Source organism: Tamandua tetradactyla, chromosome 5 (genome assembly GCF_023851605.1).
Source record: "Tamandua tetradactyla isolate mTamTet1 chromosome 5, mTamTet1.pri, whole genome shotgun sequence".
Taxonomy (NCBI): Eukaryota; Metazoa; Chordata; class Mammalia; order Pilosa; family Myrmecophagidae; genus Tamandua; species Tamandua tetradactyla.
Window position 1 is genome coordinate 28,304,981 of NC_135331.1, and position 25,749 is coordinate 28,330,729.

At 56.4% G+C, this 25,749-nt stretch overlaps 2 protein-coding genes across 22 annotated transcripts in view; one reads left to right on the forward strand and one right to left on the reverse strand.

Annotated features, from left to right (window-relative positions):
• Positions 1-13,429, reverse strand: part of TXNRD2 (thioredoxin reductase 2) — a 46,104-nt gene extending 32,675 nt beyond the window's left edge. The window contains exons 1-3 of one of the 11 annotated variants that reach the window (XM_077160369.1): positions 12,614-12,686; positions 10,898-10,986; positions 8,771-8,836 (exon numbers count right to left, since the gene is read on the reverse strand). In XM_077160369.1, coding sequence (XP_077016484.1) covers positions 8,771-8,836; positions 10,898-10,904 — 73 coding nt within the window. In that variant the 5' untranslated portion in view covers positions 10,905-10,986; positions 12,614-12,686. Of the gene's footprint in view, positions 1-8,770; positions 8,840-10,897; positions 12,535-12,613; positions 12,730-12,950; positions 13,068-13,259 lie in introns of those variants that run through there. The other 10 variants (XM_077160367.1, XM_077160368.1, XM_077160365.1 and 7 more) reach the window with 10 other exon arrangements.
• On the forward strand, positions 12,590-25,689 carry COMT (catechol-O-methyltransferase). Of its 11 annotated transcripts, none has more exons than XM_077160375.1 (7): positions 13,086-13,398; positions 14,985-15,119; positions 21,167-21,227; positions 21,501-21,786; positions 22,515-22,708; positions 22,827-22,958; positions 24,985-25,689. In XM_077160375.1, exons 4-7 carry the CDS (start codon positions 21,501-21,503, stop codon positions 25,183-25,185), a joined length of 813 nt encoding a protein of 270 aa, XP_077016490.1. In that variant the 5' UTR covers positions 13,086-13,398; positions 14,985-15,119; positions 21,167-21,227; the 3' UTR covers positions 25,186-25,689. The 11 variants fall into 11 exon arrangements, with proteins under 11 accessions (XP_077016492.1, XP_077016487.1, XP_077016496.1 ...); XM_077160374.1 differs by having other exon boundaries at positions 13,086-13,319; XM_077160376.1 differs by having other exon boundaries at positions 13,366-13,443.
• The last annotated feature ends 60 nt before the right edge of the window (positions 25,690-25,749 follow it).

Genomic DNA, 25,749 nt, shown 5'->3' on the forward strand with positions numbered 1-25,749 from the left:
TATTGCTTTTTTGGTATATATGGTATTTTTCACAAAAAAGAAAAAAGGAAGTCGATTGTGATGATAAAAATATATATGTCTGTTCTAGCTTCCTATATTCTGGAGCAGCTAGAAGGAAAAATCTGAGACGATGGCATGGTAGCCCATGACAAACTCTGGGATCTGTCCTGTAACTACTTGTTGAAGAGTGCTTTGAAAACTATTGTTTTTTTTCTTTCTTTGCTTTGTATATATGTTATCTTATGCAATAAAAAGTTTAAAAATAAATAAAATCTATATAAAAAAAAAAGATGATGAGACAAAAAAAAAGATGTGCCAGTTTGAAAATATTATGTACCCCAGAACAGCTGTCTTTTAACCCTGAGTTAATTTTGGGGAGGCAGCTGTTTCTTTTAATCCTGATTCAATACTGTAGGATGGTGTGCTGGTTTGAAACGATGTATATACCCTAGAAAAGCCATGTTTTAATCCTAATCCTGTTTTGTAAAGGCAGCCATTTCTTCTAATCCCTGTTCAGTATTGTATGCTTGAAACTGTGATTAGATCATCTCCCTGGAGGTGTGATTTAATCAAGAGTGGTTGTTAAACTGGATTAGGTAGAGACATGTCTCCACCTATTTGAATAGGTCTTGATAAGTTTCTGGAGTCCTATAAAAGAGGAAATATTTCGGAGAATGAGAGATTCAGAGACAGCAGAGACAAACAACATAGCCACAAGAAGCAGAGACCTTTGGAGATAAAGAAGGAAAACGCCTCCCAGGGAGCTTCATGAAATAGGTAGCCAGGAGAGAAAGCTAGCAGATACCGCTGTGTTCGCCATGTGCCCTTCCAGATGAGAGAGAAACTGACTGTGTTTGCCATGTGCCTTCTCACTTGAGAAAGAAACCCTGAACTTCATTGGCTTTCTTTTTTCTTTTTTTTAACTTTTTTTATTAATTAAAAAAAATTAACAAGTAAAACATTAAGATATCATTCCATTCTTCATATACAATCAGTAATTCTTAATATCATCACATAGTTGCATATTCGTCATTTCTTAGAACATTTGCATCGATTTAGAAAAAGAAATAAAAAGACAACAGAAAAAGAAATAAAACGATAACAGAGGAAAAAAAAAGATTATACATGCTATACCCTTTACCCCTCACTTTCACTGGCTTTCTTGAACCAAGGTATCTTTCCCTTTGATTGGACATTTCTATAGACTTGTAATTGGGACATTTTCTTGGCCTTAGAACTGTAAATTAGCAACTTATTAAATTCCCCTTTTTAAAAGCCATTCCAATTCTGGTATATTGCATTCTGGCAGCTAGCAAGCTAGAACAGTTGGGAACTTTCTATTAGATTATCTCCATGGAGATATGACATGGTCAACTGTGGGTGTAATCTTTTGATTAAATGGAGATGTGACTCCACCTATTCCAGGTGGGTTTTGATTAGTTTACCGGAATCCTTTAAAAAAGGAAACATTTTGGAGAGAGTCAGAAATGACAGAAGCCCTAGAGCCAACAGAAACTTCACGGCAAAGCTGACATAGATGCTGACACACAGAGAACAGTGACACTGGAGCCCAGCAGATGTTGCCATGAAATGTTAAGCAAGCCAGAACCTGGAGAGGCAGATGGCAGCCACCTGACTTCCCAGCTGACAGAGGGGTTCTTAACCCATGAACTTTCCTTGAATTAAGATAACCTCTTGTTGGTGCCTTAATCTGGACACTTTCACTTCCTTAAAACTGTACATTTGTAACTTATTAAACTCCCCTTTCACGAAAGCCGTTCCACTTCTGGTATATCGCATTGGGGCAGCTTACAAACTAACACAGATTTTGGTACCAGGAGTGGGGTGCTGCTGTGGTTTGCAATACCAAACATGTTGGAATAGCTTTTTAAATGAATAAGGGGAAGATTCTGGAGGAGTTGTCAGGAGCTTGATAGAGAAGGCCTAGAATGGTTGGAGAAACTGTGGTAGAAATTTGGACTCTAGGAGGGGCCAAGATGGTGGCTTAGCAATGTGCGCATTTTAGTTCGTCCTCCAGAACAACTACGAAATAACCAGAAACAGTACAGAACAGCTCCTGGGGCCATGTCAGTGACCAGACACACAGCGTACCCCAGTCTGGACCAGCTGGACCGGCTGTGAGCCTCCCCAGAACTCGTGAGTTCCCCAAGATGTGGCGGCCAGCGCCCCTCCCCCACAGGCTGCTTCCCAGAGGGAAAGGAAAGAGACTCTACCAGCAGCAGGGACTGAGTCCAACCAAACACCAATTGTGGCATTAATTAACAAATTCTGACTACTAAAAATAGGCCCCCAGGTCAGGTGAACCTGGTCAAAACAGAAGTTGCTCATTGAGCTAACGGAAAAAGAAAAAAGAAAAGAAACAGAGGTTTTTGTGGCTGTGTTTCTACAAAGGCTGGACTGCCTCTGGATTCAGCAGCAGGACTTCTCAGGCTGCAACTGCCCCAGGCATAGGCAGAAACAAGCTCATTTCAGGGCTTGTCTCGAGCCTGTGCCTTCCCCAGGGGAGGGGTGAAGCCCAACTCAGGTGGAATCCCTCCCTCAAGGAATTCAGACACCAGAGCTTGGTAATTTGAAGCCATTAAAACCAGCCTACAACCTCTCCTCTGTCTCCACCATGCCCCCAGCAGGGAGAGTCTGCCAAAGTTAAAGGTGCCGCAACATCTTATGCTGGTGGGACCTGCAGGCAGACAAGTGCCACATACTGGGCAGGATAAGAAAAACAGAGTCCAGAGACTTCACAGGAAAGTCTTTCAACCTGCTGGGTCTCGCCCTCAGGGAAAACTGATGCAGGTGACTCCCTCCTCCTGATAGGAGGCCAGTTTAGTCTTGGAAAACCCGGCTGGGGTCTATAATACCTACGCAGACCCTCCTAAGGGTCAGGGGGAAGGCACCTTACAAGCAGGGCAAGAAACAAGAAAACAAGAACCAAAAAATTCTCCTCTGTTAAATAAAACCTAAGCTAGAGGTCCAGAAAAAGCTGAATTGAATGTCAAAGAACAGATAGAAATGTGGACTCTAAAGATACATCTGGCCAGGCTCTAGACAAAAATGAGGTGTGTGTTATTGCAAACTGGAAGGAAGGCGATCCTTGTTTTAAAATGGCAGATAATGTGGCAAAATTGACTAGTGGCTTTAGCTGGAAGGCAGATTTTAAAAGCCATGAACTTGGATATTTAGCAGAAGAGATTTCCCAATTAAATGTGGAAAGTGCAGCCTGGTTTCTCCTTGAACCTACAGTGAAATGTGACAGGAGAGAGATAAGCTGAGAACTGAATTCTTGCATATAAAGAGACCAGAAATTGATATTCTGGGAAATTCTGGGCTTCCAGGAAGGGACACCTGAGAGAATAATGCCCCATATGAGGATTTAACCAAACATGGAAAGTGTCAGCCATTACAGAGAAAGCCAGGATTGGAGATGGCGTTACACAGGAAGGATTTGTGGAAACTCCTTCTGTCCGATGGGCATGATCTGAGCCTGCTGCATAGAAAGCCAACTAGGGTGTTGTGGGATCTGAATAAACAGAACCACTGCTAGTCTGGACCAAGAGGGCCAGAAAAGGGACACACTGGAGGAAAAGTAACTTCAGAGTCAGAACTATGGAAGCTAAGGTCCTGAAGTCATGAAGTCTTAAGTATGAAGGCTCGAACCCACCAAAGCATGTGGAGAGGGTGAGTTTGGCCTGAAGGCAGAGGATGGCCCTTCCACCTCACTGCAGTGGAAGCACTGTGTTGCCTCAGGCCTTGGAGAGGGTGCAGCACATTCCTTGGGGATTGGAGTGGTCTCCCCAGTGTCTCCCAAGGTTGTATTCCCAAAGGGTGGGGCAGCTTACAAACCAACATACCATATATCCATAAAGATTAAATATCCACACAATATAAAGAACTTCTACAACTCAACAGCACAATGACAACCCAAGTAAGAAACAGGCAAAGGATTTGAATAGACATCCCTACAAAGATGATATACAAATGGCCAAGAAGCACATGAAAAGATGTTCGGCATTTTTACTGGCCATCGAGAAATGCTCCAATGAGATACCACGTCCCACCAAGATGGCTATTACTTAAGAAAACTGAAAATAATATGTGTTGGCAAGGATTCAGAGAAATAGGACCCCTCCTTAACTGTAGGTGGGAATGTGGAAAACAGTTTGACAGGTCCTCAGAAAATTAAACACAGAATTACTATATCACCTGGCAATTCCATCCCTAACTATATCCAAAATGAAAGCAGGGACTTGGACAGGTATTTGTGCACCAGTGTTCGCTGCAGCATTATTCACAACAGCTAGAAGGTGGAAGCAACCCAAGAGTCCATCAACAGATGAGTGGATACACATAATGTGGTATGTACAGACAATGGAATATTGTCATAAAAAGTCATAAAAGGAAGTGAAAAAAACATAAAAAAGAAGTGAAAAAGCCATAAAAAGAAGTGTGGTTGCAAGTGATACACAGAGCGCTGTGGACAAATCTTGAAAACATCATGTTGAGTGAAATAAGCCAGACACAAAAGGATGAAATATGGTGTGATCTCACTCATGTGAAATAACCAGAATATGTAAATGTATCCCCAGAAAGTAGATTATAGGGTACGGGGTGAGGGGTAAGGGGAGATGGGATTCAATGCTTAATGGGTGTAGAGCTTCTCAGATAAGTTTTAGAAACGGACAGTGGGAGAACGGGCGTTGCCTAAAGATCCCTATAGATTGGGAAAGGGATCAAAGGAGAAGGAGGAAGTATAACAGAGAAAATGGGATTTAACAAACTAGTACGGCTCTGAATCACTATTCCTTCTAGCCATGTTTTGGAGCAGGTAGGAGAAAAAATCTGAGATGGCGGAATGAGAGCTCATGACAAACTCCGGGATCTGCTGTAATTACTTCTTGAAGTGTGCTTTGAAAATTATTGCTTTTTCTTTCGTTTCTTTGTATATATATTTTACTTCACAATTAAAAAAACGCTAAAAATTCGGGTGCACGGGTGGTTCAGTGCTAGAATTCTCATCTGCAATGCAAGAGACCCAGGTTCAATTCCCAGACCATATACACCCTCCAAAAAGAGAAATAAAAACCATTAAAAAAAAATACATATATATATATATATATATAGTGGTGACGGTCATAAAACACTGAGAGTGTAATCAATGTCAGCAAATTATATACTGAAAAAATTGATTAAAATGGCTCATTTTCTGTTATATATATTTTGCCATGAAAAAATATGCAAAAGAGAAACCAAAAATCACGATGTGTTTGGACATGGAAAAGCTCCAAAGAATTCTTTACAGCAGCCCTGTACCCCAAAAAACCATGAAGGGACATCTTTTGAGCAGAAGGAAAACGACGTCGGAGGGAAACCTGGGTCAACGCAAAGGAACAAAGGGCACCAGAAAAAGGGAAAACTACATGGGTAAAATGCAAGATGTCCTATTATTTCCAACTCAACTGTCTAAATAAAAATAACAGCAATGAGAGTGGGGTTTATATCACGCACAGGTGAAATGTATGGTGACACAGAGGGAAGGCTGGGAGGGGAGAAGTGGGACGGGGGCCCCCGCAGGCTCGGCGAGGAGTGGCAGGCTGCGACAAGCTGCCATATGAGCGAGCAATTCCACTCCCAGGTCTACCAAGAGAAACGGAGATGTGTGCACACAAAGCCTCGTGCACCAATGTCGAAACAGCTTCATCTTCCACAGCCCCGAAGTATAAACAACCTGATGTCCACCAACAGACGGATGGATGAACAAAAACAACAGACGATTATCCAGCTGTAAAAAGGGAGCTCTGAGATCTGTCCCGCCACGGATGAGGCTGGAAGACACCGCACTACGCAAAAGAGGCCAGGCACAAAAGACATGAGGTGGATTCCACTGCTAGGCAATGGCCAAAGAAGGCAAAGCCACCAAGACAGCAGATGAGAGACTGCCAGGAAGTGGGGCCGGAGCAGGGGGGACTGTGGAGTGCCGCCAATAGGCACGGGATATTTTGGACGGATTATTATAAAGGTTCTAAAATTGGCTGCAGATGTCTGTGAATGTACTAAAACCCATCCATTGGGCACTTTAAGTGGGTGACGTGTATGGCCAGAGACCTATCTCAAAAAGAGTTGCTGGCACAAAATGAAATACATAGGGAGGAATTCAACAGATGCTGTGCAAGGTCTGTACACTGAAAACCACAAAATATTGTGAAAAGAAATGAAAAAATACTTAAATACATTGTGCCAGTTTGAAAGGATTATGTACCCTAGAAAAGCCATGTGTCCTGGTTTGAAAGGAAGTATGCCTCTTAAGAAAAGCCATGTTTTAATATAAATCCCATTTCATAAAAGTAGAATAATCTCTATTCAATACTGTATGTTTGAAACTGTGATTGGATCATCTCCCTGGATGATGTAATTTAGTCAAGAGTGGTTGTTAAACTGGATTAAGGGACGACATGTCTCCACCCATTGGGTGGGTCTTGATTGGTTTACTGGAGTCCTATAAAAGAGGAAACATTTTGGAGAATGAGAGATTCAGCGAGAGCAGAGAATGCTGCAGCACCACGAAGCGGAGAATCTACCAGCCAGTGACCTTTGGAGATGAAGAAGGAAAATGCCTCCTGGGGAGCTTCATGAAACAGGAAGCCAGGAGAAGATGCTAGCAGATGACACTGTGTTTGCCATGTGCCCTTCCAGCTGAGAGAGAAGCCCTGACTGTGTTTGCCATGTGCCTTCTCACTTGAGAGAGAGACTCTGAACTTTATCAGTCTTCCTGAACCAAGGTATCTTTCCCTGGATGCCTTTGATTGGAATTTCTATGGATTTGTTTTAATTGGGACGTTTTCTCAGCCTTAGAACTATAAACTAGCAACTCATTAAATTCCCCCTTTTAAAAGTCATTCCATTTCTGGTATATTGCATTCCGGCAGCTAGCAAACTAGAACACCATGTTTTAATCCTGATCCAATCTTGGGGGAGAGGTCCTTTCTGTAATCGTGATTCAACAACAGAGATTGGAAGCTTTGATTAGATTATCTCCATGGAGATGTGACATGCCCAATGGTGGGTATTAGCTTTTGATTAGATGGAGATGTGACTCCACCCATTCCAAGTGGGTTTTGATTAGTTTACTGGAATCCTTTAAAAGAGGAAGCATTTTGGAGAGAGTCATGAAAACCACGAGAGCCCATGCAGCCAGAGACCTTTGGAGATGAAGAAGAAAAACGTCCCGGGGGAGCTTCATGAAACAAGAAGCCTAGAGCGAGAGCTAGCAGACGTCACCACATTCACCACGTGCCTTTCCAGTCAAGAGAGAAACCCTGAACCTCATCGGGCTTTCTTGAGTGAAGGTAACCTCTTGTGGGTGCCTTAATTTGGACATTTTTATAGACTTGCTTTAGTTGGGACTTTTCATGGCCTCAGAATGGTAAACTTTCAACTTAATAAATTCCCCCTTTTAAAAGCTGTTCCGTTTCTGGTATATTGCATTCCGGCAGCTAGCAAACTACAGTATATATCACGAACAATCCCAAACAATCCAGACATTCTACTCTGGGCACAAACCCAGAAGAATGTCCGACACAGTCCATGCTACACCTGCACATATAACTTTGTGCAGCAGCTTTTTTCCTCCGGCCCCCAAACTGAGGCCAGCTCAGATGTGCCCGGACAGGTGAGAGGACAAACAAATTTGCACAGTACCCCAACAACGGACGATTATTCAGCCACAGAAAGGAATCAGCTTCCCTTACCCGGACAACTCAATGACTGCCCCCAGGGATTATGTCCAGGGCCAGAAAAGGAAGCCCACCTATGCCACGGCTCCTCACACACAGAACTATAGAAAGTACAAACTCGTCTACAGCAAGAGTGGGCAGGGCCTCAGGTTCCCAGGCTGCAGGGGTGCAGGGGTGGGGAGCCAGGCAGGAACTGCCAAGGAGCTGGCGGAGTCTTTGGAGGCAATGGATGCATTTGCTACCTTGATGGTGGCACTGGTTCCTCAGGTGTGAGCATCTATCAAAACGAATCGAGTTGTACACTCTCAAAAGGTACAGTTTACTGGATAACAGTTATCCCATAATAAAGCATAACCAACTCCGTGGTCACCCACGGGGCGGGGGCAGTGTCAGAGCTAGCCAAGGGGCAGACAGAGTCTTTAGAGTGACATGACAGTGATCCAGGGTTTCATCTGCTGACCCCAGGGCCCAGTCCGGCCCCCTGTCCCTCTGTGTACCCAGGTGCCCACCCCCTCCCCTAGCTATTCAGAGCAGGGGCAGCCGAGGATGCATTTCTCCCTCCACGGCCTTGAGCTTCGAGGTGGGAGCTCCCCAGGTGCACAGCTGGAGCCCCTGGTCAGCAGCCACTCACCGTGGGCCTGGCCGCTCCCCACCCCGTCACCCATGCTATGTCTCCGCCCTGGTCAGCCGAGCAGCCTGCCTGGAACTTTGATCAGAGCCTGGCTGGCACTGGCAGCCTCAGCCTGGAGATGGTCAAGGGCCTGAGATGTCACGGCCCCGTCCGACCCCCGGACACGCTCCACTGGGCACCCACTCGTGCCTGGGTGTGCCAGGGTGCCAGGCCCAGAGGGAGTCACCGCAAGAGGGTGGCCGGTGCCAAGAAGAAGGATGGAGGGCCAGGCTTCCAGGAGGGGCAGGAGAGTGTCGGGGTGACCCCGTCCCACCCAAGAACACTGTGTCCTGCTGGGATGATGACCCTGAGCCCCATGAGGTCACCCACGCCAGGCTACGCGGCACGCACATACCTTCCTTGGCGCAGGCCAGGCCACCGGAGCCCCCGCCGATCACCAGGAGGTCATAGTCCCGTGGCCCTGCTGGGGCAAAGGGGGAGGAGAGTGAGACGGGAGGACACGGTGCAAGCCCAGGTGCAGATTCCAGCAGGGGCCACGTGCCTTTCCAAGGTGTACACGGTACCGGGTCACAAAGGGGTTATTCTCATCAGGACCAGGGACAGACCCCAACCCCTGACTGTCTGAGGCCGACACAAATTCAGAGAGCTGACCTAATGCCCTGAGCTGGCTACCGATTTAAAACGAAGGTGAGAGCACCATTTTCCAGATGGGGCCCGAAACAAGCGCAGGGTAAGGGGCGTGTGGGCCCCAAGTACATCCTCGTGGCGTCTCCGGGGAACAGCAGGTGGCTTAGCCCTGCAGGGACCCTGGCCCCTGCTGTGGAATTCTTGGGGACCGCTCTGGCACCACAAGCCTGCCCTCTGTATTCCCAAGCCCCCCCAATGACCACTGGCATCCTTTCTCGCTGCACAGGCAGCATCCGTTGCTAGGCTACAGCTGCAGCAAGGAAGGCAGGCAGGAGACACAAACCGGGAGGTGGAAGGGCCGGTGGGGGCCAGTGTGCCCAGAGGTGAGGGGACTGCACGGGCTCATATGCAGGCCCGAGGTCGAGAAGAGCCGGCACAGGCTCACCTGGTGGCGGAAGGAACGACACAGGAACAGAAGGCAGGGAAGAAACTGATCGGGGGTGGCAGGGACTGCCGATGAGGACCTGAGAGCAGGCAAAAGTGGTGAGTTCTCTGCCTGATATGCTCGATGATCAATTCCTGAGACCCCGGGGTTTCAAAGAGAGAAAAGGTTTGATTGCTAGGTGGGAATAGGAGAGCAGATAGTCTGCTGGCCTACAAAACTCCTCTCCCTGGACTGCAGTGACTCTGGTAGTTTTCTTAGGGAAAAGGATGCGCAGGTTTAGGATAATGAGTACAGTGGCCCCAGGTGATGTAATTGGCGGGGGGGGGGGGGAATCTAGTTATTGAGCATGAACAGATGGATTATATGCGTAGTCACAGAATGGTATAAGAAAATGGTGGAATGAGGTCTGGGTGACTCGTAGGTTAAAGTCTAAGCCACTGCACATGTCAGGCAGGCCCCACTTTGGTTAGATCCAGTCTGGGTTATCAAGATAACTCTAGACCTGGGGTGGGTTAGTTCTGGGCTGACCAGGACCCTTCATGAAGAAACATTAGGAGCTCTCTTTAGTGACCACAAGACTTTAAATTTGAAAAACAGAATAAGGGGGTATAAGTGGGGGTCAGTCCTGAAGTTTTTTGCAATCTCAAGGGCATGAGACGAAAGCTGTACCATCAACATCAGAGAGCAAGGCAGCTAGATGACAGTTCAGAGATTCCAGGGGTCTACTCCAATACACCAGAAAGTAAAAGGAACATCTATATGGTGACTCAGGAATCATAATCATCCTTTAAATCCTGATTTCTCAGTGACATATATATATGGGGTATAAAGCCAGAGCCTCATTATTAATGAGGTGGGGCCTCTCTGGGAACTGGGAGCTGGACGCTGATGCATGCAGATGGCAGTGACGAGTGCCGGTTCTGGGCAGCCCATATGAGTTCCAGAGGTCCAGGGATCCTGGGATTAAAGTGGGGTCCACTTGTTCAAAAGCTGGTATGTCCTCCCTGCTGAGGCACCAGGAGGCTGGTTTGTAGCCCCACTCCACCTTTCCAGGAAGGCAAGGCTGCTGAGAACAGGCCTGGAGTCCTCTGCCCGCTCCTGTGGGCGGGGGACTCTCCACCTCTGCCCCCAACTGACCAGGCTGTTTCAGGGTCTGCTCCAGAGGAGTGCCGGCTTAGCAGAGGCAGCCCACAGAAGCCACAGAGACATCAATCCAGCCCACAAACTCGGGGCCTCCAGGACCTACATACCCGTGCCCACAGCTGGGCTCACCCCCAGGTCACGTTCAACAGGCAGCAGTGAGTGGGAAATGTGCCAGTGTGCACACATGGATTCAATGGGCCACAATCCAATTCAAAGCCAAAAGGAGATCAGTTCCCAATTCCAGTTCTGACCCCTGAGCCTGGTGGCTTTCAGCCAGGCCACACTTTGCAAGCAGCCAGTCCCTACCTTCCATGGCACACGCCTGTTCCTCTGCAGGGTCCCCTGTGGCCGTCCCAGGATGCAGCCCACACTGGCCTCAGCTAGGGGCCTCCTGTCTGCTATCGGGTAGAGCAGAAGGAGAAGGCTGCAGCCCCAGGGCTTATCTTGATGGATGACACACGCCTAGTGCACACACACGCCCACTGTGCACACCCAGTAGCTCTCCCTCCTGATAATCACTTGGAAGAGGCCAGTTTTGGGGGCTTTTCCCCATCGCAGAGAGTCTGCTCTGAAACAGCTGTGAGGGCTTAGGCAGCCTAGGGTGGGGGGCAAAAGAGGTTACCCCATGTTATATCAGGTGGGGCTGCTACTGGGATCATACCTGAGGACACACCTGAGCCTTCCCTGCCCCCCCCCATCCCGGGCCTTCTCTAGGAACACTTCGGCCTTCTTGCGGACCCCTGGGCCCTCTTGTGGGCCCCTGGGCCTTCTCTGGGAACCCCTGGGCCTTCTTGGGGACACCTGAGCCTTCCCTGAGACCACAGCTAGGCCTTCCCTGGAGACACGTGGCCTTCCCTGGGGACAACCTAGGTCTTCCTGACAGCAGATGTCCCAGGCACAGGTGATGCCGGCAGCACCATCATCCAACCCTCATTAGGGAAGGCCAAGCACCCTGAGGGACCTGTAGGAGGAGCTCCGGTCAGCCCCAGGGGCGCTCTTTAGGGCTCAGTGACCTCGCCTGCTCTTCTGCATGACAACTACACGCTGACTGGTGTGGAACCCTCAAGAGCCACCCCACCTGCCTGCTGGGAATGACAACCTCTGCCCAGGCCAGGTGCCTGAGGACTGATGCCTGGTGACAGTGGTCCTGCTGACTGCTGCAGCTCCTCCTTCCGGAGCTTTCACTCCTGCTTGGCAGGCAAGGGCTGCACTGCCACCTCGTGTCTAGTCTCACGGTTGTCCCCACCTGACACAGGTGACAGCGAGGCTGACCGGTGGGGTGTCACAGCCAGCAGACCATTTGGCCACATCCTCACCTGTTCTGTTCCACCTGCTGAGCTGCCCAGCTGTGGGGTAAGCTAAGGCCCTGCTGGGGGCGGGGTGGCTCCCTGCAGACATAGCATTGCTCATTTTGGGGGCAGCCCCAAGCATGTACGACGGGCCATGGTAGAGCCCCTGCTTGCGATATCTCCCACGAGCCTCTGGTCGGACATGGCTCCCCACAAAGTCAGCAAGCCCCCGTGCGAACAGTCCTGGGTACCTCAGGAAGGATTTCTCACGAGGTGGCAACTGTCCGGGACTGTGCCACCATGCGCCGCCCAGTCTGCACAGCCACATATGCAGCAAGCCGCCTGGTCCCCAATGCCGCTGAGCGCTCTGCTGTCCGTGCTCCACAAATGTGGTCAGCCCCCACCTCCCGGGGGCCCCCGCTGCTCTCCCTCACTAGGGCCACTAGGACCACCAGCTCTGCAACCTGACCTGATTCTGTCTGTGTTCACAGCCTCGAGGCTTGCTCCCAGCCAGGAGAGTCAAGCGAGGCCATGTCTCCCAGAAGGCAGGGCCTGGGAGATGGTCACCATGCAGGACCACGCAGTCCCTAGGGGGCTGGCCAGCACCCAGATGTGGTGGCACTGTGGGCGGCTCTGGGGGAGCCTGTCCTGCACTCATGTTGGGGAAATTCCTGTTCCGGGGTTTGTTCATGCCCCAGGGAGGCCATCTGAGAACAAGCTGTAGACTCCTCACCCCAGTGCAGCAGGGATCCAACATTCCTTCCCGGCACGTGCATCTACTGAGCGCCTGCTGTGTGCAGCCACTAGGGGCCAGCCAGTGGGCAAGAGATGGTGAGCACCTCAGGGACCTGGAGGTGTTTATGGGGGGGTGGGGGGGGCGGGTAGTGCCAGCTCCCCGAGAGGCAGATGCGGGCCGCAGAAGGGGGTGCAGGTCCCACTTCCCACCCACCTCGGGGTCGCACCTGGGCAAGTGGCCGCTGCGGGGCTGTCGTCGGAGCGCCGTGCGGACCCCCGGTGCGTGGAGCTCCCCCCTCCCCGCCCCCCGCTCCCGCCGCGGCCCCGCCCCCTACCTGCCGCGGCCCGCACCGCCCCCCGCCCGCAGCCCGCGGGGGAAACCCGGGCGCGCCACCGGAAGGGGCCTCCGCGGCTCCGCAGCGCCGCCGCCGCCATCGCCGCCATCGCCGCGCGGGGCCTCTCGCAGCCCGGGCTGCCCGCGGCTCTGCCTGCGCCGCCGGGGACCTCGTCCGCGCGGCCCGAGCGCCCCGCCCAGAGGGCCTTGGACCCCCGGCTGGAGCGCCCCCCGCTCCAAGGTGGCCTTTACCCGCGGCTACAGCGCCTCCCCCAAGGTGGCCTTGACCCGCGCGGCCGGAGCACCCTACCCAGGTGGCCTTGGACTCGCGCCCCCGCCACTCTCCAGGTGGCCTTGTTCCTGCCGCTAGGTACGCTTCCCGCCCATGTCGCAGTGAGTGTGCAGGACCCGCGCGGCAGGTGGCTGGGGGCCGGTTGCAGCCCCGGAAGGTGGGGACACCTGGATGGGATGAGGGGCCCGGAACAGAGCTGGGGGTGAGCTCCAAGCCTGGGAGTGAGGGAGATGCGTCTTCAGGCGGGGGACCCCGGAGAGAGTGGGAGTGACTGGGGGAAGGGACCCGGACTGGAGGGTGGAGGAGTCGGGGCTTTAGGGAGGGGGGGTCGCCGTAGGAGGGTCACGCTGGGTCCATGGGGCTCCAGGAGGAAGGGCTGCCGACTCCCAGGCCCCAACATCTCGCCCCCCACCCCTACCACAGCTGCCCGCGCCACGCAGGGCCTGGGGGTGCGGAGCCGGGCCTAGGGTGCGTGCAGGGGACTCGGCTCCACCCGGGAACGTCAGAAAGGGGATGCTGCCCAGGCCTGGCCTGCTGACAGACCAGCCTTTCTGATTTCTTTCCGGCTTGGGGCTTTTTGCCCCGTGGCTCTTCACTAATGAACTGAATCCTGCATTTGAGTGGCAGGTGTGAGCTGCCCCGGGCCGCGGCCCCCTCTTGGCGGGTCCCCGGGGTGATGGCCGGGGGAGGAGCTCGGGCAGGGGAATCGCCACTCAGCCTTTGCTGAGCATGATCTCCTCCGACACTGGCCCGCCGCCCCGCACTGGTAGGGCGGGGCTGTAGCTAAATGGGGCGAGGCTGCAGCCAGAGGGGCGGGGCCAGAGCCAGATGAGGTGGGGCCAGAGCCAGATGAGGTGGGGCCAAGAGCAGATGAGGCCGGCAGAGCCAGAGGGGCGGGGCTACAGCCAGAGGGGTGGGGCTGCAGCCCGAGGGACGGGGCTACAGTCAGAGGAGCTCCATGCTTCCCGTTGCTTCCCTAGATCCCCAGAGGCCCCTGAGTGGGCCCCCACTGCTCTGCCCGTCTCCTTGGACCCGCTTGGCTGGCCTGGCTTTCAGATAACGGCCATGTGCCCTGTCAGACCTGGGCCCCTCTGCCTGCCTCTCCCTGGTTCCTCTAGGACCAGCCCCCCCAGACTTTGCTGAGAGGGGCTTCCCAGCCCTGCTCAGAAAGCTCCAGGCAGGGCCTCCCCTGCCTCTGGGCCGGGGGTGGGGGTGGGGGCTGTGTGCAGAGAGTGGGGTGCTTTGGGGCCTGTGCCTGTCCCCCTGCCAGCCACTGCCAGCCCCACGAGGGCATGATGTTGTGGGCCCTGTGCCCTCCTGACTGCTGGGGCCTGGCCCGGCCAGCACCCAAAGCTCACGGGGGGCTATGCACGCATCTGGGGCTCTGTCATTAGGTGCATTCACTTCTCGGGTATCAGGAGCACACTGCTCCCAAATGGGCGCCGGCTGGCCATGGCAGAGAGTGGGCTTAAAAATTACTGACCCCCTAAGCAAAGTTACAAACTCCCTGGCTATGAAGCACAAAGAGAAAGGGAGCGGTGGTCAGGTTCTGTCCCTGGTGGCATGACCCAGGGAACACTGCGTGCGTCTGTGCTCTTCCACCTGGCAGGCTCTGTGACCAGTATCTCCTTTTGGCCCCCAACCCATCTTGAGCGGTGGGGCTGTCACCCAATTTACAGATGGGGAAAACGAGGCTCAGCAAGTGTGGGGATGAGTCAGGGGCACCACTGCCTTCCTTGCCAGGCACCTTCGCGTCCTCCAGTCCACTGGCCTTGGAGGGAGCAGGGGCTCCCTGGGGAGAAGTGCCCTTGGCATTGGAGTGTCTAACTTGGACAGCTGACCGTGCGCAGACTCCATTCTAGGGCCTTGGGGCCGACGGTATGTAAGGGGGGGCAGCTGGGGGGGGCTGGAGGAGGCCACAGGCGCTCAGCCATGGGCAGTGTGGCTGCTCCAGCAGGGGGACACACCCCTGCCAGTTGTGCCCTCATCCCCATCACGGGTCTCACTGCCCCAGGCAGCCCCGGGGGGCTCCTTGGCCATAGCACGTCAGTCCAGTCCTCCCGCCTCGGCACCATCAGGTCAAGCCCGTGGGGTCCCATCGAAGTCCCAGGTAGAGGAAGGGCACACCCCTGTCCCCACCAACCCCAACAGCAGCGAGATAGCCCAGTGGGCCTGGCCGGGGGTAGCCGTAAACCCCTTGGAGCGTCCCCTGCAAAAGGGCCATTCCACCCAGAGACTCATTGCCAGCTGGCCCTGCAGCAGAGACAGGCCTGCAGGGCGAAGGAGTGGAGACAGGGTGGACTGGGGGCCTGGGCGGGCGTTGACCCGGTTTGACATTGGGATGGGGGGTCACACTGGATGGGGTGAGTCGTGTTTGTCACAAAGGCCATCATAAGGATTGTGGGTTTGGGGTGGATGCGCTCTGGGGGCTCCCCAGCCTTGGCCCGAGCACTGTGGTCTCATTCTGCAGCCTAATTAGGGGACAGGGTAGGGGGAACCATTCTGTGATGTGCAGCAGGCCCGGCTGGCTTGACTCGCTGGGGACAGGGAAGTCAGCTTGGCAGGCGGCAGCCAAAATGTGTGGTCAGCGCACGGGCCTGGGGCACAGGGCAGGGGCAGCGGGTCCCTGAAGCCACCGCTCCTTCCTCCACATACCCGCCCTTTCCCCCACGCTCTGAGTGGATCCACTGCAGAGACCGGCTGGAGGGACTCAGGATGGGTGGATGGGGCTGTGACTGGTCCTATCGTTAGCGGAATCTCCCTGCTGAGGGTGTGGAGCACGTCACCCAGGCCACTGTGGTCAGCAGAGGGAGGCTCCCCGGAGGCACATCACCCTCTCCTCCTTTGGGGGATGGGGTTTGGGGCTTTGTCCCAGGACCCCTGCTGCCATCAGGGCTGGTCGTGGCCTTGGCCGATGCCGGGGACTGCAGCATGGAGGGTGGGTGCAGGTGTGAGGCTGGGGTCCCAGCACCCAGCTGGTGGGCGGCTCTGGTGGAACGAGCCAACGGCTGGGCTCGGGTATGCATGGGTGCTCTCAGCACTCCTTCCGGGGTGCAGGTGCCTGGAGCCTGTGTCTAGCACTGCCGCAGGTGGCGGCAGCCCAGGGGACACCCTGCAGTTGGTCCACTCCTCGCACCCAGGGTTCCGAGGCCCGCTTTGGCAGTTGTGTCCCGAGGCCCGCTTTGGCAGTTGTGGGGTCCGAGAAGGAGGGAGAGGCTGCCTTCGGCTTCACCGCCCAGAGTTTGGGCAAAAGGCGCTGCTCATGGTCTAAGACACTTGAGCAAAGTTCCGGGACTGAAGTTTCATGGATGGGCCAGCCCAGTGTCCAGGAGGGGCCTGGGGTGCCCAAGGAGGGGCCAAAGGTGTGTCCAGGAGGAGGCAGGCATGTCTAGGGAGCGGCCAGGGTGTCCAGATGGAATCAGGGGTGTTCAGGAGGGACCAGGGGTGTCCAGATGGAACCGGGGGTGTCCAGATGGAATCGGGGTGTCCAGATGGAATCAGGGATGTCCAGGAGGGGCCAGAGGTGTCCAGATGGAATCAGGGGTATCCAGATGGAATCGGGGTGTCCAGATGGACACGGGGCTGTCCAGATGGAACCAGGGGTGTCCAGGAGGGGCCAGGGCTGTCCAGCTGGAATTGGGGGTGTCCAGATGGAATCAGGGGTGTCCAGATGGGATCAGGGTTGTCCAGATGGAATCGGGGGTGTCCAGATGGAACCGGGGGTATTTAGATGGAACCAGGGGTGTCCAGATGGAATCGGGGTTGTCAAGATGGAACCGGGAGTGTCCAGGAGGGACCAGGGGTGTCCAGATGGAATCGGGGTTGTCCAGATGGAACTGGGGGTGTCCAGATGGAACTGGGGGTGTCCAGATGGAATTGAGGGTGTCCAGGAGGGACCAGGGGTGTCCAGATGGAATCGGGGGTGTCCAGGAGGGACCAAGGGTGTCCAGATGGAATCAGGGGTGTCCAGGAGGGGCCAGGGTGTCCAGATGGAATCAGGGGTGTCCAGGAGGGACCAGGGTGTCCAGATGGAACTGGGGATGTCCAGATGGAATTGAGGGTGTCCAGGAGGGACCAGGGTGTCCAGATGGAACTGGGGATGTCCAGATGGAATTGAGGGTGTCCAGGAGGGACCAGGGGTGTCCAGATGGAATCGGGGGTGTCCAGGAGGGACCAGGGTGTCCAGATGGAATCGGGGGTGTCCAGGAGGGACCAGGGGTGTCCAGATGGAATCAGGGGTGTCCAGGAGGGGCCAGGGTGTCCAGATGGAACTGGGGATGTCCAGATGGAATTGAGGGTGTCCAGGAGGGACCAGGGGTGTCCAGATGGAATCGGGGGTGTCCAGGAGGGACCAAGGGTGTCCAGATGGAATCAGGGGTGTCCAGGAGGGACCAGGGTGTCCAGATGGAATCGGGGGTGTCCAGGAGGGACCAGGGGTGTCCAGATGGAATCAGGGGTGTCCAGGAGGGACCAGGGTGTCCAGATGGAACTAGGGATGTCCAGATGGAATTGAGGGTGTCCAGGAGGGACCAGGGGTGTCCAGATGGAATCGGGGTTGTCCAGATGGAACCAGGGGTGTCCAGATGGAATCAGGGGTGTCCAGGAGGGACCAGGGTGTCCAGATGGAACCGGGGGTGTCCAGATGGAATCAGGGGTGTTCAGGAGGGACCGGGGTGTCCAGATGGAACCGGGGGTGTCCTGATGGAACCAGGGGTGTCCAGATGGAATCGGGGGTGTCCAGATGGAACCGGGGGTGTCCAGATGGAATCGGGAGTGTCTAGATGAAATCGGGGGGTGTCCAATTGGAATCGGGGGTGTCCAGGAGGGGCTGAGGAAGTCAAGCCGACTACCTGCCGCCTGTCCCCATGCTGGGTTTCTGGGGTGCCGTGTCGCAGGGCCCAGTATTGGGGTCCTCACGCTCATCATGCACTAAGCATGTGGTCAGTGGGTCTGTTGAGGACAATCTCCGGCCCATACCCGGCACTCGGGCTGTGACCTCCACCCTCGGCTGCAAGCCCTGTCTCGTCCAGGACACGTCGCACTGCCCGGAATGGCCCTGCTTCTTCCCCCTCACGCTGGGCAAGAGGCCAGCTCACAAAATGCACTGGGCAGTCTCCCGCGACTTTTCATTCCAGAACATTCCAAAGCAGAGGACCTCCTGGTTGGTCCACGCTGCCCCCTCCATGCCCCACCCGACCCTGGCGGAGCCACCACGGGGGAGGTTAGAGCCCCGCAGGCCACCCTCGGCACTGGGCCAGGGCGGGGGACGTCATCGAAGGACAACACGGGGGGCCGGCGCCAAGTTCCCAGGACCCCAAACAAAAATAGCCCGTCCATTTCCCATGGGGCTCGCTGGCCGTCTGAGCCTGCCAAAAGGCTTGCACATGCCCCTGTGGGTTCCCACTCGCTCTGCAACCCCTGCCCGGCTGCATACGCTCGCTCAGGCCATTGCTGCACAGCATGGGTGGCAGGGGCCCTGCCCGGGTGGCCGGACAACACAGAGCAGTGGCCACTGCGGGTGGAGGGCCCCCCTGAGCAGCTCGTGCTGCCTTGAAGCTGTTACGGGCCCTGGAAAATCTCGTGCTCCCTAAAGCTAATCTACTCCTGCGGGTGTAGACCTCTTATGGTGGGACCTTCTGGCGGTTTCCGTCGACGCTGTCCTGAGTCTCTTCCTGAAGCTCTTTATAAGGAAATGGAATAGAGAAAACAGAGCTGAGAGAAGAGCCACTGCAGCCAGAAGCTGGACAAGGCCAGGGGCGAAGGAGAGAGCAGTGGACGCGTGAGCCTTCCCATCTGGGAAAGGGGCCCACAAACTGACCATGCCTCGACCAGGACATTTTCACGGCCTTAGAACTGGAAGCTTGTGAGCTAATAAATCCCCCTGTTCCAAGCTCACCTGTCCCATTGCATTTTGGCAACTGGAGCGAGCCAAAGCCCTGAGTGGGGCCGAGTCAGCGAGAAGCAGTGGTCCGAGGTAGCCAGCCCTGTCCCCCTGGCCGCTCCCCCAGGACCCCTTCTGCAAGTCTAGGAGGGCCAGGAGCCTGAAGTGAAGGCGGTGAAGCCCCTTCCTCTGGGCATAGCGGCACCCCCCTCCCCCAGCGCCTTGAGCCCCTCCCTGAGCCCCTAGCCTCTATCCAGGGGTGACTGCCAGCAGTCGGGGGGGGGGGGGGCGTGGGCTCTGGGGCGATGGCAGTGGGGGGTGGGGAACCCCCCAGCACGGAGGCTGGTCTCTGCCCACACCAGAGCTCCAGCGGGACGGGATCAGGTCACCAAGTGTGTGGGTGGCACGCTGTGGCGGGCAGGTAGGGTGGGGTGTTCAGCATGTCCAGGTCCCATACAGCCCATAGCCCGTGGCCTTGACCTTGGCGGGGGAGCTCCATGGCTGACCCCATCCCCACCCCACCCCCTGGCATCTCCAACACTGCCCGTCCAGTGACCTGGAGCCAGGCTGGGCAGGACAGTCAGGGTGTGGGGTGGCCTCAGCCAGCGCGGGGGTCCCCAAGTACAGCACAGGGTGGGGCCTGGGATGGCCAGGAGCAGAACTGGGCACCTCACTGCCTCTGTTCGTCCCATTGGGTGCCGAATGGCGTGGAGCCCAGACTTTAAGTCTCCTCGAGGCTGTTGTTCAGCTCAGAGGTGCACATTTACCAGCCGACGAACCCCTTGACATTCGTGCTTTGAAAGCCAAGTTCTGCAGCTCAAGTGTCATGGAATTGAAATGCACAATTCATGACTCCTGGGGGCGCTAAGGAGCTCTCCACGTGCGGTGCAGATTCCAGCTTAAGCCTGGGACCTATTTCTAACGTTTACTAGGCTCTTTAAAATGCAGAGAATTAAACAAAAGGGCCCATCATCAAACCAACCTAATAAACCAATGACAACCGCCTCAAAGCACGTGGCTGGGAAATCCGAACCAGGCTGGATGGCGCAGGTTTCAGGTCCCTCCTGCCACCTCTTATGCCTGTGTTTGCACCTGCCCGCCTCGTGGGCGTGTCCCCCCAGGGCTCCTGGCCTGCACAGCCATCACCCACCCCTTCCCAGCAGGTTCCCCGGTCCAGGCATGCTCATGGCTTTGGAGACACCAAGTCATGCCCCATGGTCGTGGGGGGCCGGGACCCCACCCCTGGCAGCTCGGGCGCCTGCCTTTTTCCACCATGTCTGCCCATCCCTGTCTTGGATCTTCTCTTTCTCACTGATGTGCACGCGGCTTTGTAAACCCACCCTCCATCTTAGGTGCTATTTCCCAATCCATGACTTGCTGTTAGGGAGACTGTGCTCTCAGCTCCCCCACGCCCGTGGGGGTCTGGGGGGCTGTCCCCACATCCCCCAGCTGGGGTCACCCTGGGTGGACCTTCATGCAGCATCTCTGGGGTCTGCTGGCTTTCTCCACTGCCGCTGTAGCTTCTGCCATTAAGTATCTAAAAGCCACAGACTTCTATTTCAATGCGAAGCTCAGAGAAGGAGTGCACCCCCTCCCCGGCGGTCGGCCTCTGGGGTGGGGAGGGGGCTGCTGTGGCTGAGCCAGACTGGGGAGGTGCTCTTGGGATCAGGCAGCCCATGGGGGACTGTGGTGGGAGCAGGGGACCCCAAAGCTCCTGCCTGGAGAACTGTGAACCACATGGAGACCACGTGTCCAGCCCGCTCTCCCCAGGGAGAGCGTTTTCCTGCTTCCCTCCTGCCCCACTCTGGAGCCTTGTCTGGAGGTGCTGGGACTGGAACCCCCAACTGTCCTGGAGGGGCTCTGCCTCCGAGACCCCCGTGACCTGTTCCCCTCCATGCTGGCTCAGGGGGGCAGAGTCCGCAGTGGCTCCCGGAGTTCCATACCCTTGGCATGCCCCTTCCCAGGCTAATCCATCAGCCCAAAACCTGGGACCCCGAGCAGAGTCCCCCGCCTTCCTCCATCTTTGTATCCTCTCCCATCTTAGGGTCTTGGCCTGAGATCGCCCCCATCTCTCCCGAGCCACGGCCAGAGCCTCTGAGGTCAAGGTGGGAGCTGCGTTTGGTCCCCAGGAGCCCCCAGGGTTGCAGGGCTGGTCAGGGCCAGGCGTGCTTCCCTGTGACCATGTGGCTTTGGGTGCCCCCAATTCGGCGTCAATCTGGATGGCCTCCATGCCTGGGAATCGCACCCCCCGCAGGGTCCCTGGGCAGTGGGGGAGGAGGTAGGGTGCTACTTGGAGCTACAGCTCCTGCACCCCTGACAGCCAGTCCCAGGGGTCTGCCGGGTCTACATGGGCGGAGCTGAGTGTGCCCTCCCCACAGATGCCAGCGGAGCTGCCCCTGCTGATTCTGGCTGTCTCTCTGTCCTTCGTCCTGGCCCTGGCGCTGCTGGCCCTGCTGCAGCGCCACCGCGGGCTGTGCCTCATCTTCTGGAACGAGCTCATCCTGCAGCCCGTGCATGACCTGCTCATGGGCAGCACCAAGGAGCAGCGCATCCTGCGCCACGTGCTGCAGCACGCCAGGCCCAGACACCCGCAGAGTGTGCTGGATGCTGTGGATGCCTACTGCTCGCAGAAGGAGTGGGCCATGAACGTGGGCGACAAGAAAGGTGGGTGCTGGCGGGCGGGGTGGGGCGCAGCCCTTCGGGGAGCCCCACTCTCACCTCCCGCCCCAATTCCGAGACCCAGCCGCACGCTTGCCCACTCCCCTCCCTGTGGGGAGTTGTGGGGGGGGTTGGCAAAGGCGATGCGGCACCTCGGAAAAAAAAGCGGGAGGTTCCGGCGGGTGGGCTCACGTGGGGGCACGTGGGGGACGGCCTCGTTGGTAAAGAGAGCCCCAACCCTGTGCCATGCCCACCTTTTGCACCGGCGGGCCCCCCACTTTAGAGCCGCTGGGTGGGTGGGTCGTGTGCGCCCTCCACCCACTGTCCAGCCAGACCAGGCTGGAGGCTGGGTGCTTGGGCTGGGGCACTCCATGCTCCCCTACCTGAGCTCTGGACTCCCGCCTGGGGCACAGGGGGAGCTAGGCTGACTTGGGGGACAAACACACAAGGAGCCCTGGCTGGCCCCCCCGGAGCCCGTCTGCCGCGGCAGGGGGGGAAACTGAGGGCTCCAAATGGGGTATCCAGTGTGGGGAGCCCAGGGAGGCCCCACCAGGTGCAGTATGGGCAGGGTGGGGAGGTGGCAGCCAGGGTGCATGGGAAGAGCTGGGGGGGGCACTCTGGGGCGTGCACGCCTGCATGGCAGGGACCAGGACCCCCAGGTCTGGACTCCTGGGGCCCCCCCACACACACCCACCACCACCAGCACCGCTAGGCTCACCCCTCCCCCTCCACAGGCCAGATTGTGGACGAGGTGGTGCGGGAGCTGCGGCCCAGGCAGGTGCTGGAGCTGGGCACCTACTGTGGGTACTCGGCCGTGCGCATAGCCCGGCTGCTGGCATCCGGCGCCCGCCTGCTGACCGTCGAGCTCAACCCTGACCACGCTGCCATCGCCCAGCAGATGCTAGATTTCGCGGGCCTGCAGGACAAGGTGTGGGCCACGGCCGGCAGCCCTAGGCCTCATGGACTCACCTGAGCTCCCGGGTGGGGGCGGGGCTGGGGCACGGGGCCTTGGGGTGCCAGCTCCCCACAGAGCCTCGGGATTCCAGGTCACCATCCTGACCGGCGCGTCCAAGGCTGTCATCCCCCAGCTGAAGAAGAAGTACGACGTGGACACACTGGACATGGTGTTCCTTGACCACCAGAAGGACAGGTACCTGCCCGACACCCTCCTCCTCGAGGTGAGCCAGCAGGTCCAGGCAAGGGCACAGAATGTTCTGGAATGGGGGCGGTGGGGCGGGCAGGGCCGAGTGCAGAGGGCCTTGAATACCCTGTGGGGTGGGGTGGGGGGGCTTGGAGGGATTTGCATGGGTGAGTGCGAAGTGAGGGTTAACTCATGTTCCCGAATGTTCTGTTGGCTGGAAGAGGGCAGTGCCAAGGCCCCGGACCTTTGGTGGGAAGGGGTCATCCAGGGGATCTGTACGTTGGGCCAGAGAACCCACGTGGGCTGAGTGGGGTTGGTCAGTGGGGGGTCTGCAAGGAGACGATCTGGGGGCAGGGTGGAGGGTCCTGGCCGGGCCGAGGGCAGCTAAGCACTCAGGGCTGGGGGTGGCACTGGCTTTTCACAGCTGGGACACACATGATAATTACAGGGCCCGTATTTATAGGAGAGTGGCAAATGTCGCCATTTAGTAAGCTGGAAAAACTCATGATTTCCTCAATGCTGCGTGTTCAGAGCTGGTCATTATCGCAAAAGAAGGCAAGTCATGAGCCAGAAGAGGCTTTATCTTTGAGCCTGGCATTCTCTGGGCCCTGCAGCTCCAGGCACCGGAGGCACAACACAGAGGAGACACAACACAGAGACATCAGGGAGGGGGGCTCTGCAGGGGACAGGGGTCAGTTCAAAACGGGGTGGGTACTTGGTGACCAGAGAGGAAGCCATGGGGCCTTTTGACGGCCAAGCCTCCAAAGTCAGGACGTAGCTTCCGCCTTCTTCTATCATTAGAAGAACCAGGTGCCCACTTTTCAGAGCCACCTCGCCGGCAGCGCTGACACCGTCCACGGTGTGCTTAGATAGCAGCCTGCTGGGGGGGGCTGCCCCCCCGGGACACACGGGGTCTGCAGAAGGCAGGATGGGCGCTGCCTCCCCTCCCCACCCCCTCGCCTTCCTGCCAGTTTTGGGGGTCCGAGTCGCCCCCCGGAGGCCAGCGAGGCCGTGCTTGTCTTTATTCCTGATCACTGCCTCTTGGGTTTGGGGTGTGGGCTGCCTTTCAATCGAGGCTGTCCCCAGGCTCACTGCTGGTCACTGTTCCCTTTGTATGTCTCCCCCCATCTCCTAGGGACAGGCCAGAAATGACCACATGGCCACCGGAAGGTGTGGCCACCGCCCAGAGCTGGCCCACTTTGCCCCGGAGGTGTGGCATTAAGTGCTGTTTTGTCATGAAGCCCTCCCCCCACCTTAGATAAATGGTGGGGGGTGGGGTGGGGGTGGTAGTTCCATTGCAACCCTAGAGGGCGCTGCGCCCTTCCTAGCACAGAGTCCAGGCCCAGCCACGTGGAGTCCACCTTCTGTAGAGTGGGAGACCACCTGGGACCCCAGGAGCTGGTGGGATTGGGGTGTCTGTCCAGAGCAGACCCCAAGGGGCTTCCCCACACTGGATTGGCGTGGGGCTGGGAAGAGTTGCCCCCATTCAGCACCATCATCCCAGCAAGGCCCAGAGGGCTGGCCCTGAGACAGCCCAGTTCCTCCCCTCTGCCCGGGAGCCATGCTCCACCATCCCTCCACAAGCCCCCAGCCCCTCCCATGAGGCTCTGGCCCACCCCCCACCCCCAGCCCTTCCCCTTGGAGGAGCCCTGTGTTCCTGGCACCAGGCATTTGAGGGCCCCACTGGCCTGGGAGTCGATGCCATGGCTTGAACCCTTGACCATCTCCACCCACACGTCCAACAAGCCTTTATTAAGCGCCTGCTGTGTGCCCCACGGTGTCTGGGGACACAGAAGAAGAAACCAACGTTCCAGGGCTGGGCACTTGTGCTGGCTGCCCGCCAGGGAGAAAGTGGAAGATGGGGGACGGGGGTTGGGGTGAGGGGTTTCTCCAGGCGGTGCGGCAGAGAGGCCTGTGGGGTGAGTAGCCTGCGGGATGGAGGGGGTGGGGTGTTCTGCGGTGGGATGTGCGCATGTGCAGGAGTCCCAGCCAGGCCGTGCTGGGGCATCTGGGGCACCCCCACCCCCACCCCACCCCACCCCACTCCCCACTGACCCCGGCAGGAGTGCGGCCTGTTGCGGAAGGGGACGGTGCTGTTGGCTGACAACGTCATCTGCCCCGGGAGCCCCGACTTCCTGGCGCACGTGCGTGGGAGCAGCTGCTTCGAGTGCAAGCACTTCCCCTCGGTGCTGGAGTATACCCCCGTGCCCGACGGCCTGGAGCGCGCAGTCTACCTGGGCCCCGGGAGTGCCACGCAGCCCTGAGCCTCCTGCCAACACCCCCTCAAGTGCAGCCCGCCCTCCGCCCCCTCCAACACACACACACAGGTCCATCCATACCACACTGCAGCCGGGGTAGTCTGCTAAGAAATCTGGGGAGGTACCTGTAAAGAGCACGCTGGGCTAAGCCCACAGCAGTGCCCGCCCCCACCACGGGCTCTGCTGGGGTTTCTTGGGTGGGCAGGGCCTCCTAGCCACGCAGGGAGTGTGGGGGAAGTTGGGGATCTCTGAACACTTGGGCTGTATCCTCAAGTTATACCTGCGGTTCACTGTCACCAGGTGGCCGCAATGTTTCAACCATGACATTTAGAACAATCCCTCATGGCTGTCCTGTGATTTTTTTTTCACCTCTTCATAAAAATCCATTTTGACCTCTTTACTAAAAACAGCTAGCTGCAATCCTGTATAGGTGTTTGTTTAAAAGGTGTGAAATAGAAATTAAAGATCTAAATATTTAAATATAAAAAAGCAACATAGCACGATTCTTAACCACGACACTGCTTCTTGCTTCCTTTGGCGTGAATGGACATACCCCCTTCATTGGCCACA